Here is a 12,273-nt window from a genome sequence, read left to right as displayed (position 1 = left end):
CTGTTCTACCAAGGTACAACACTTCCACATAGTTCTGTCTCAGGGACAAGTTTAAATCAGCACTGGTGATTTATCTTGCCTTTCCACAGCATCATCCACTTCCTTTCTGCAGGCACTCTTTTATCTAAGCTGCACAAAAAGCTCTCTGGAAGAGGACCCAAGGACACAATGCTATAGATCATGTTTGTGCCCCAATCTACAGGGATATACAGAAGATTACATTTTAATTTGTGCAATAGGGCTGGTTGTGTGGTCAGGTGACCAAAATTAGGAGATAAGAGCAATACTCTTCATATATCATTGTCTGTCTACTTGGAAAGAGTGCCCTAATAAATCTTTTTTCCATGTTTAATGTAGATTGGAATATGTGTACTTTCACTTACCTATACAAGTCTTCATGTCTTCAGAAGCCATGAATCCATCATAGCAGAGACACCTGTATTCCCCTGGGATGTTCGTACACTGGCCTCCATCACAGATGTTAGGATTGTCTTCACACTCATCAATATCTAAAGGGGAAAATCAGATTAAAATCTGTTACCTTTATCTAATGCAATGAATCATCATCATGGCAAGTAAGCAGTTTAATGCTCTGATAAACATGGTGAAGATTGAACCCTTGTAAATAACTGAGCAGTACATTGCATAATTGTCCTGATGAGTAAGCTCCTTGTCTCCAGCTAAAGTCAGTGGCAAAATATTCCCTTCTGACTCAAGTGGGAGGAACAGGAACCAACTTCTCCTTCAGAGAAAAGAACTCCAACAGAACCTTTGTCACACCATGAGGCCACATATAATTGGGCACTCTTGGACACAATCCATCATTGTTGAAATCAGTGGAAGCTCTGAAGTCAAATTCAGTGACAAAAATATCAAACTTTACAGATATTTAAAAAGCCATGAAAAAGACCTCTACAATACCTCTAAAATACATGTAAAATACCTCTACAGATCTCAAGGGTGGTGACAAACTGGAAACAATTGAACTCATGATGGGAATAATTACAGTATATACATTTATTTCACTAAGAGATTTTTACGGTCTTATTTAGCATTTCAGCTGACTGGCCAAGCCAGTTATATAGTTATATCCTCTAGGATGAATAATTGTTTTTCCAATTGATAAATTGCCATCACTGATTGGAGTCAAGTTGCAGAAGCAAATTCTTTATTATATTAAGGCAACCATGCTAAGTTCTGGAATCTTTCAGAGCCCCTGAAAGGGTTATGCTGGTGTTCCTTGTAAAAATTCCTAGAATCTTCCTGTGTCAGCACCAACACAGACCAGCAAGAGCAAAAATCAGGATCTCTGCCTAGTGATACCATGGGAAAAAAATCAGCACAAAAAGGACAAGATTCAGGAATCCTCTCCAAGAGAAAGGGTGTAACTCATTATCAGAGCAGTCTATTGTGGATTGCAGTAATTATGCAGCTGCAGAAAATGAACTCACATTAACTTAAAATATTTTGTTCATTATTCTGCTGTATTTCTAGCAGCTAGTGCTTGTATGGATACACAACTTCTGCAAGGAAGAAGGCTGACCAGTCCCTGTTTATCTTAACAAGCAAATAATGTTGGCATGGACATAGCCTGAAAATGTTAATTTGGAATGGAATTTGAATTAACATGCAAATTTAAGCTCTAGAAATGGGAATAATAATGACAGAAATAAAGAACTTTATTTACGGACCTGCCACTGTACTGATTTCACAGTTGAGGGAAAATCAGCTGACAAAGAAACTGTTGTTCCTCCTAATTGAGCTGATTATTTATGCATAACCTCACCAATTGAAACGTGACCTACTACTGAACTGCAGAGCATTCTTACCAGGTCAATTATCAGGAAATATATTCTGTGATGGCTTCCAGCTTTGTGTGATGTTAAAGATAAAAGACATGTTCACACACAGAGAAAACTGAAAATGTAAAATAGGTGTTTCACAATTGAAGGTCACAGTCCTATTTTATCTTGTACCACGCACAGACATCTAACAGTGTAAAAACAGACATTTAGTGCCATAAAGGCAAGTGTCACAAATTATTTTTATTCTCATTAGTTTGGGCAGAGGCAAGACTTTAGTATGTTGATTTTGAAGATTCACCAGATGTTTACATACGTAAATAACATCTTTTCAAGAGAAGGAAGCAGTGTTTTCAATACTAATAGGGTAGTGAAGGTGACCCCTCACATCTCTGGATATTTTCTTAGATTTGACTTGACATCCAAAGATGTCTGGTGTTTCTGCTATTTGCACCTTTTTATCTGTGGCTATTGCACTCAAGTCCTTATTAGAGGAGAATATGAAAATGAAATAGTTATTACAGCTGGTCTTTGAAGAAATGATTTTTTTCAGAGTCAAGGCTGGATATGTAAAAATAGATATGTAGAAACTCACAACTAAAGTAAGATCTGACTACAAATTTCTATGGATGTGTTTAGGGTCAGGTTAATGTGTGGACAAACCACAGAGAATCCATCCCCTCCCCGCAGCAAAGGCAGATGCTTGCATTTTGACTTTGAGACAGAAAGAGGATGGTTTCCTATTCCAAAGTTTTAGTTTAATATGCAGGAAAATGTTGTAAATGATTTGTTCTGGTTTTGGGCTTAGAGATGTGTTTGGGTGGCAAAGGGTAAGGGGGAGTAAACACAGAACTGTTCCTAGCCAGAAGACTTGAGATCCCAAAGACTGTCCAAGTGCACATTTGGGTCATTTGGTCTGAGTCAAATCAAGAAGATGAAAACAGAAAAGTGGCTCAGAGACTCTGCTCCCCTCCTCCTCCCTTCCCTCTCATGTCACTCTAAACCTCTCACTGGGTTTAGATTCTGGCTGAGGCACAATTTCGATCAACGGGTTTTATTTTTGCATTGAAAAAATGCCCCAAACACCAATGTTTGGGCAAGTTTTTGTAAAAGCTTGCCTTTTCTAGAAACTTGAGCTAAAACAAACTACTTCTAATCTAAATATTTTAGGTTTTCAGGGTCAATCAAATCTACACTTTTTCTAGTTGAATTCTTTCTTTGAATGAGGGTCTGATACTTGCTGAAGGCTGGCTACTTTACATCTTTCTGATGGGGGAAAACTACCTTTTGCTGTGCTTTAGGGCTCTTTTGTCTTCTGGAATGGTAGTGAGTGGCCTTAGGGTAATTGAGACACTGGCTGAAGGTCTATAAATATTTACAAATTTTAAATGTGAGCATTCTAATAATCCAGTATAGAAAACTCTCCATTTGTTCAACCATAAAGGCAATTCTAGGATTAACCTAGATTAACCAAGGGATTAACCCTGTTATAAGTCTCATGCTCTTCAAGGAGCTCTTGGATGGAATTGGCAAACAGCTGGCAAATATTCACATGCCTCATCAGGCTAGTGGCTGTGAAGCAAGTAAGAGAAAAGTAAAGTAGAATTATCTTTCCAGTAACCTATGTGGAAATCACCAAGTACAATTCACTTCCTGGGATTATAACTCCCAGATTCCCAAAGGAGAACACCCAGCCATAAGAAAGCTCTGAAAATTTTCTCACAAACCCTTTTAAGAGTGCAAAAGAGCTGTTTCCTAAGAAAGATTCATACTATTCAGATTTCAATTTCTCTGCAAGTCATTCAGCTCTGAATTAATGCAGCATAAATGCACTTGACTAAAGAAAGAATTAAAAATAGGGATTTTCTTGCTTGCTTAAGAGCAGATACCACAAAACCACAGAACAGAACAATCAGCTTCTTCCCTAGCATCTGTGTCTATCCTCTCTCCAGCATAACCATACAATACACATGCACAGCATTTTGGCTTCTGTTCATGATATTTTTTTTAATGGTCTTCAATCTGTTTTGGATTTGGATCTACTACAATACCTTAAGGAGGAAAATTTATCTCCTACTGAAAAAAACAGAGATTTCTGTTATTAAAATCAGAATCAACTCATACACTTCCTGAAATTATCAAGAACCAATTCCCTTCAAAGCACTTCTTTCTGCAATTGACTAATTCTGATATTTTGGAGAGATTTACTTTGAAAAAGAACTTCACTTTCTATTTATTTTGTTTTTCTAATGTGTATTTTTTACAATAGCTTTACCCTTATAAAGAAGGTTCATTTTTAAACTATTGAAATAAACCCTTTAAGCACAAAGTTCCCAAAATCTCCCTTACCAGTGCATGTCCTGTGGTCTGGCATGAGTGCAAAGCCTTGTTTACAGCTACATTCATAGCTGCCCTCCGAGTTTGTACAGAAGTCCTCACAGCCACCATTCATTATTTGGCACTCATCAATATCTATAAAGGAGAAAATGACAGTTAAAACACACAATACCTTTTACTTTAAAGCACATTTCAAGGACACACTTTGAATCAGCTTTCCAGTACACCATCCATCCAGAATCTACACTTGATGTTTGCACACTAACATTCAAGTGTTTGCACAGGCAGGCACTGAGATGGATTCAGGCAAACCAGGGATGGAAAGAGATGATACCTGACTGCATGTACAAATATTTCTGTGCTTCTCCTTCTACATAGAGAAACAGCACTGAGTTACCATGAAATCATGAGGGGTAATAAAGTTTTTGTAAAGATCAAGGTAAAAAAATTACTTGGCAGAATGAAAGCCAGTGGATTTTTCCATGGCACAGTAGAAAGAATGTATGCAATTGAACCACATGACTCTATTTCATGGTCCAGCAGGAATGATGATTTTTAATTAAATATATAACTAATCTAACAATTTACTCCCTCTTAATCATCAAAGTCTGAAGTCTTAGGACTTTTAAAATAGTATGTGATTTTATGCATCATGATTGATTTACGAGAGAAATTAATCTGTTACTCAGCTAAGTGCAGCACTGCCATAACTCCTTTCATGTCTTTCGAAAATGGAGGTGCATGTTTTGGAGATTTTGCATACTGTTTTGACAAACTGTAATAGATTTTTTCATTCATGGTTAAAAATTGCTTTATATATCTACTAAACTGAAACAATTCTGTGTGTTTTATCTTCTGTGTTTGCTAGAGATCCCACATAGATTTTGTCCTTACCGATACAGTACAGCTTGTCTGGTGTGGACTGGTACCCAGGGTTGCAAGCACACTGGTACTTCCCAATCAGGTTGACACAACGCCCATTTCGGCACAGGTTGGTGCTCAGCTCACATTCGTTAATGTCTGTTGCAAAAGAAAAAGAGGAACACATTTTCATCCTGAAAATGACACTAAAGCAAACGCTGTAAATGCACAGCATAACAGAGGTGCAAAATGCTGTGCACAGTCTGGATTTTGCCTGCTTGTCTCACCTACACATGCAGAGATATTTGGTGATATCTGATGGCCTGGAGGGCAATCGCAGCGGAAACTTCCCTCTGTGTTGATGCAGGTGCCCCCTCGGCAGAGAAGGGGATTGCGCTGGCACTCGTCAATGTCTGTGGGGAAAAGGGAGGCAGATCAGTGCAGGGCCAGCACAGCCCTCACCACAGCCCCTCAGCCACCACAGCACCCTCTGCCTTGGTCAGCCCTGCAGCCTGTCCCAGAGCCGGTCATCCCTTGCACCATAACGCAGTTACAATAAGAAAATAAATTCAAAAAAGCTTCTTCTAAATTTTAGAATTTAAATTCTAAATTAGTTCTTCTAAACTTCTTCAAAGTTCAGGGTGGTGTCCCACTTAGCAAAATGGGGATAAATTTAGCATCCTATATCCTGTCCCTTGCTTATATATGCTTTGGCAACTTGCAGAAGCAGCAAATTCACATTTAAAGTTAGCTTTAATAAGGCTCACAAAATGAGACCTAAATCCAAGCATAAACAAATCTCAAAAAAAAAACCCCAAATAAACCATGCATAGCATACTAGAACATAGCATAATATTGCACATCTAAGGTCTATAAAAACATACCCATGCAGTTTTTCATCATCATAAATCCACTTTCATAGCCTTCAAAACATTCACACTCAAAGTCTCCAGGGGTATTGACACAGATGCCTTGGCCACAAAGATCAGGAGAGATGCGGCATTCATCGATATCTGTAAGACAAAACACATTCACAGCATTTTCAAAGGAGTTCCATTTTCCTTTTCAATTCAAAGCTATGAGAGAGAGATCCATGCAGTTTACCTGTGCAGTTCCTCTCTTCAGAATCGAGGGCAAATCCACTGTCACATCTACACTTAAAACTGCCAATGGTATTTCTGCATTTTCCATGGGTACAAAGGCTGGGGAACATTTTGCATTCGTTGATGTCTGAAAATGAGATTGTGTGGACATATGATGTTACCATTGCATACAAAAACAGTGCACAAAAGAACAATGCTGACATCAGAGCTCATCCTTTTTCATGGCAGTGACCTCTCCTTGTGGGAAAATTAGACCACTCTACATAACCCGATACCGACTCCCCCCTAACCAACAGTGTAGACACTCTGGAACTGCCAGGAACACTTTCTGCTACAGAATAGTATTAATCTCCCCTTTGTCCTGCAGGACCTGATCTGCAGCTCAGGAAGATTTCAGTGGACAGAGGATCAAGGCAAAGACAGCTTTCAAAAGAAGCACTCTGTCTTCTGATTTCTGAGAAAGAAATGTGACTTCCATGAGTCACAGAAAACATACTGAGCATAAATAAAAGCATATGTCACTTTTATTAATGGACAACTAATGGCTTATTAACTGTTTATAAAACAAGGCAGAAACTAACAGCAATTGTCATTCATATATCTATATTCCCCTCATTTCAGACTTCATAATGTTTCAGCTTTGGGCAACTTCTGACATTGCCCAGCTTAATCTCACTGGTAACTCTGGAAAGACAGCTTTCAGCACAGAATGCTGGGGTGTCACTGTGTGATTCCCATTTAATGCTGGAACTTTACCAACCAGAGTCATAACATGACTTGGTTTACTGTAAATAAAATTCTCTGATTTGATCCACCATCCTGGAAGCTATTTCCTCTACTTCTCCAAGTAACTTCACAAGAAATTCCCCAAATTAATCACCATTTCTTCATTGTTTCACATTAGAATTAAAGGTGCTGCACTCTTCACAAGTAGGGATTGCTCTTTCAATACATCCAAAGCTGACTGCCCAGTTTGTTCCACTTCTTTTACTGTAAGATGCCAGGAAGCAAAGTCAGGCACAATTTAACCCCTCTAGTAAGAGATACAAATTTTGTGTTTTGAGGCTGCAGTATTATATGGTATTTAATGGTCTCTAACACAAACTAAATTCTCTTGTATTTTATTTGGGCTTCAGTTGCCATGAAATCTACTTGGATTTTCAAACGCCTTAGGGTGAGTGAAGTGCCTATCACCGGAATTTTCAAACCCAGAGGAGCTGTCTGATGGAAGAGTAAAAGTAGAAGCCATCTGGATTTGCTGGCAATTAACCACAAATGGATCACGTACCTTTAGAGAAAGGCTTCCCACTTATCTCTATCTTGGTAGAGAACCCAGGTCCCCTCGGGCACAGAGCTTCGAACTCGGGCGTGCCCCTGAGGGGACACTCCTCGCACTCGTAGCCCCAGGCGGCCCCCACGGAGCAGCAGCAGGCGTCCATGCGGTGCCGCCCCGGGATCTGCGCCGAGCACTGCTCGTCCTCGTGCCGCAGGTAGCAGCTCTCCAGGCGAATGTCTGTCGGGCAGTTTAACAACATGTTGAGAAAGAAAGACAAAACTTAGTTTGCTGCAGGGGAATTTTTTTTTCCAAAATCCTTTCACAGGACAGCTTGCTCCATGTTTTTGTGGACTCGGAGGAGCACACCAAGCTCACTGTATAATTCCTGACAGCAAAATATTAACACTAAACTCAGAAATTAACAGTTGAAGTAAGTTTAAAGCACCACTCTGAAAAATGGTGCTCAACACTTGAAGTAAATATTGGATCAGAAAAGGATTTTAAACATTCCAGCTTGCCATACTTCTATAAGGCCTGTTAATTACTACAAGCTATGCCTTGTTCAGAGGCAAATCTTGGGCATTATTGTCACAAATGGACAAAGGTGCTTTGGGTGGACAGCACACAAAACTTGGATATTCCGTTGCACTCCATCAAGGTGCGTGGTTGGCCAAGTCCCAGCCCACAATGGTGTGGCCTCCACTGTTCCAGCCTTTGTGGAAGGTGGTTTCAGTGGGGCTGCAGATGAAGAGTGCTAAGAGCATGGATGATCTGTAGGGATTTGTCAGATGAACAACCTGGAACTAAATCACTGCTATTCACCAGCAGCAGATGATGGGCTTTAGCTACTACCACTGGAACTTGTCCCTATTCCAGGTGTACTAAGTTCATGTCCCTGACTAATTCCATTTGAAAAATGGGTAAACCTAATTTTCCTTTCTTGTTAGAAAACAGAGTTCTACCACTGGTGACTGCATAGATCTGCTCTTCCCTAGCAGACCTGTAAATGGGATTAACACCTACCAAGGCAAGTCCTTCCAGAAGCATCTAAAGTCATTCCATTGGGGCACTGGCAAACAAATGACCCCAAGGTATTGACACACTGCCCATTTGTACAGACTCCAGGAAACACCTCACATTCATTAACATCTATTAAAGAAAAAAAAACAAGTGAGTAAGAGTAATCGCTAGCATGCTAGACATGAATAAATTAGCAAAAAGACAAAAAATAATAACACTGTAATGTTATTAGGATAAAATAAAAAACCACAGCAGTCTATGTGGCCTGAAAAAATTCAAAACATTTACAATTCCCAAAGCAAGTCAGCCAGATCCAATTAATTACAGAAAACTGCTGATGATCAGAAATAATACATGTTGCTATTATCTATTTCTACATATGCTGAATTTAAATTCAAAAGTGACAGAAAAGGAAGGGGTGTTTAAAAACTATATCTGTTTTCATACTCACTGTGGGCCAGATATTTGAAGCAAATGGGCAAAGAAAGACAAGGTAAGTGCAAAATGACATTATGCATTATTCCAACTAGATACAGTATTTTTTAAAGATTTTTGAAAATTTTCTGTATCTGCATGTCTGGAAACTTCAATACTATTTGAAATCTGGCACTATGGCCTTGTCAGCAATTAGTAACTTTATATATATTCAAATAACTTCCTTACAATTACACATAGAGTTTAATTTTTTTAAGTAAAAACTGTATTTTCTATATTTAAAAGGCAAATTTAGCACTTTTGGGTAAGGATAATTTGATAAATTGATTATATGCATTAGCTGGGCTTGAGTTTAAATAAATGTTTAGTAATCTAAGTGTGAGGTCCTCCCACCCATGTCCTTAGTGGAAAGCATATGCTTCACAACTGCCTTTGGGAAAAAGCTTCCACCACTAAACATGCTCCAAGATGAAGCGTGACAATTTTTAGGACAGAAGAGGATAAAACAAGAAATGGAAAAAGAATGACTGGCAATCTGTAGATGAATCCTCATGTATAGAGTAAAGAAGAAGTGGGAAAGTTGGGCTGGTTAGGCCTCCAGACAAAAGTCCTGGTGCAAAGAGACTGCATCTCTCAAACCTCATGGGGCAAAAGGAGGATAAATGCTGGGGGGCGAATCCGTGGCCTCTGCCCTTGAACAGATACTGTAAATTGACTGGAAGGTATGAAGTAAAGCCAGTGGATTATTAGAAACCACTGAAACACTGTTCAGAGTCTGTGAGCAATATTGCAGCTGACAACTCCAGGGCTCACCCGTAAACGAGAGGAATGCTGCCAATTTAGTTTGCTTATTTCCTTGCACAAGATCTATTACTCATTTTACATGGGCTGTGTATGGGAGAACTGACTATCACCTTTTGGGAACTAAACTTACTTCTGTCTCTAACTTGCCAGTAAATTTCCTAGAGACCTTTCTCCATCTTGAAAAATGCTTACATTGGTTGAAAACCAAGTAAGGCTTCAGTAAGGTTACAAGGAAGGGAAACGACTCTGAAAAACCTGGGACTATCCAGGTCCCATAGAAATGAGAAAGATTAAAGCACGTAATAGATGTAATCCAATGTGCTGGTAAAGGAAATGCTGAAAACAGTTATGTCTGTATCTTGGAAGGATAAACTTTCCATCCCAGTAGTGTTGAAAATGTTATAAGACTTTCCTTGGGAAGAGAGATAGGTGGGCCCACTTTTTTTTTTTTTCTTTTCTTTCACTTACACACTCCACAAAGTGTTGCTGAGGTCAGATAAGTTATGTACAGTGGGTCTGCAGCACAGACATGCCAAGGTATTCAGTCATCATTTGGAAAGCAAAGAGTATGTGTGAGGGTGTTCCTCTTTTCTTTTTTTTTTAAGGGAAAAAAACAATGTTTCTTTATGGAAGCTACATATGGGAGTAATTTTTAAAAAATATTTTAACTGCAGTGTCATGTCAGATGTTGTCAGTCAGGATGACCCACAGCAGTTTGAGACTCTCTGAGCTTCTGCATATTATGTAAATATGCAGTACTTTTCCAGGGGTTCAAATAAATTCAGAGATGAAACAGGGTGGGACCTTCAATTCTCACAGAATAGTATAGAGTCATCTCATACCAAGCAAAAAACTACACATTTAAAATATTAACCTTTTCTTTAACCAAAGTATAACTGTGTCCTGATGTTTTTGTGTTTGTTTGTTTCTTTTTTTTTTTAATAGGATAGTGAAAATATGTTTTGGAATGTGTAAGATTTCATATAATGTCGTTTGGGAGAAAGCCAAGGTTAGGGGAAAAACCCCAAAACTACTGTGAACTACAGCCTTTGAACATTCTTTTTCTAAGCATAGTAATAGCTTATCATACCACTGTATTATTTATGCCATGTTTTTTAGTATATATAAGACATGTAATGTTAAAAAATAGGTTACTCAGTTAACAGTATTTGAAGAGAGAGAGCCACCTCCTTATACTGGTAGACATTCTATTTGCAAGTGTGTACTTTGAGATAAACTGTGAGTATGCAGGAATGTCAAACAAACTGAAACCAAATTCATCCCTGACATAACTCTAATGAAGTCAATGGAACAACACAAGGTAAGAACTTGGCATAGTATTCCTCTATGCTAAATTAACCACTTAAATCAAAACACTGGCATTTTTTTATTCAAGCTCTGATTTATGTTAAGGCAACAATAAATACCTTCACACAATGTTCCTCTTATTCTTGAATATCCCTTTTGACATATTGGGTCTGTAAAATAAACAAAAGTGAAGTTTCAGAATGCTACAGTCCAAAACTCACCATTAATTTATTGTGCAAAACTGATCATGTGAAACATTATCTAGTTTATTGCTATGAGAAGTCTGAGTGCTTAGACAGCATCCCAGTATTTTCTGAAATAATAAAGAGATAAGATGGGGCAACTACATAAACTATACAGAGTGTCAGCCTTTATCCGCTTTTGCTTCCCATGTGTCTCAGCTGGCTAGTCTGAAAGTGGTTATGATTTCTGTTTCATTTGAGCCAATTAATTCATTTCACTTGATCACAGCACATTACAACCCTATTTACCACGGACGAATGAGGACGAATTCTGTTAAAATACACAGAATGAAATTAACCAAAGATTTGAGCAAACTAGCAGCTTTCAGGATATAGAAATAACAACCCACACACATTTCTGCATTCATCAGCTCAACCCTGGGTTCCCAGCTCATCCCACAGTTCAGTAAAATTATCAGACGAATATGCAGCGACCTCAACTCATTTTTTGATCAACTGTATGATTCTCCAGGTCATCAGTTAATCTACAGAGTATAATAACAAGGGCTACTCCCTCTCCTCCCTTCATTACCACACCAAAGATCCATTTGTCACAAACATTTCCTTGGGATCTCTGGGGAACATGCATTTATTGCTACATCGTTAGGAACTCCAAATCACTAATTATGACAAACCATGCTGAAGTAACATGCCCGTTACAGACTGTAGGTGTGGTCCCTTCCCTTCAGTGCTTAAACTTGTAAAATATTGACTGTAAAATGCAGTTAGGACCTTCTATAGCTACATGCTACTTCTCAAATATTAAGACTTCTCTTTTTTGGGACTGAATAAGGAATGACTGCTTGGTAACAGAACAAGTAAAGTTATTTGTCTAGCCTGTGCCAAATTTCTATGACAATAATCTGGACCAACCTCAGAGGAGGAAAAGTCCCAAGTTCCTGAGGAAAATGAACAGCATTACCTCGTTCACATGGTGTACATGGGCTTCCCCAGGCAGCACCTAGTGAGGAACAGCACTGGGACTTCAGAGTTGCTCCATTGATATTTATTTCACACCTTCCATTGACTATGTTCTGCCAACAGGTACCCTTGACAGTTTCTGTTTGGAAAAAAACAATATATTT

The 12,273-nt window shown here is 38.7% G+C and overlaps 1 protein-coding gene across 1 annotated transcript in view; it reads right to left on the bottom strand.

The window, feature by feature from the left end:
- FBN1 (fibrillin 1) overlaps positions 1–12,273 on the bottom strand; it is a 141,157-nt gene that overhangs the window by 44,259 nt on the left and 84,625 nt on the right. The window contains exons 22-31 of the mRNA XM_063412183.1: positions 12,111–12,248; positions 11,066–11,116; positions 8,403–8,528; positions 7,392–7,616; positions 6,105–6,230; positions 5,885–6,013; positions 5,288–5,413; positions 5,034–5,159; positions 4,152–4,274; positions 384–509 (exon numbers count right to left, since the gene is read on the bottom strand). Of these exons, the coding sequence (XP_063268253.1) occupies positions 384–509; positions 4,152–4,274; positions 5,034–5,159; positions 5,288–5,413; positions 5,885–6,013; positions 6,105–6,230; positions 7,392–7,616; positions 8,403–8,528; positions 11,066–11,116; positions 12,111–12,248 (1,296 nt within the window). The remainder of the gene's footprint in view (positions 1–383; positions 510–4,151; positions 4,275–5,033; positions 5,160–5,287; positions 5,414–5,884; positions 6,014–6,104; positions 6,231–7,391; positions 7,617–8,402; positions 8,529–11,065; positions 11,117–12,110; positions 12,249–12,273) is intronic.

This window comes from Prinia subflava, chromosome 15, assembly GCF_021018805.1.
Source record: "Prinia subflava isolate CZ2003 ecotype Zambia chromosome 15, Cam_Psub_1.2, whole genome shotgun sequence".
Lineage (NCBI taxonomy): Eukaryota > Metazoa > Chordata > Aves > Passeriformes > Cisticolidae > Prinia > Prinia subflava.
The sequence above is the reverse complement of the archived record's forward strand: the minus strand, read 5'-3'. Positions and strand labels throughout refer to the sequence as shown.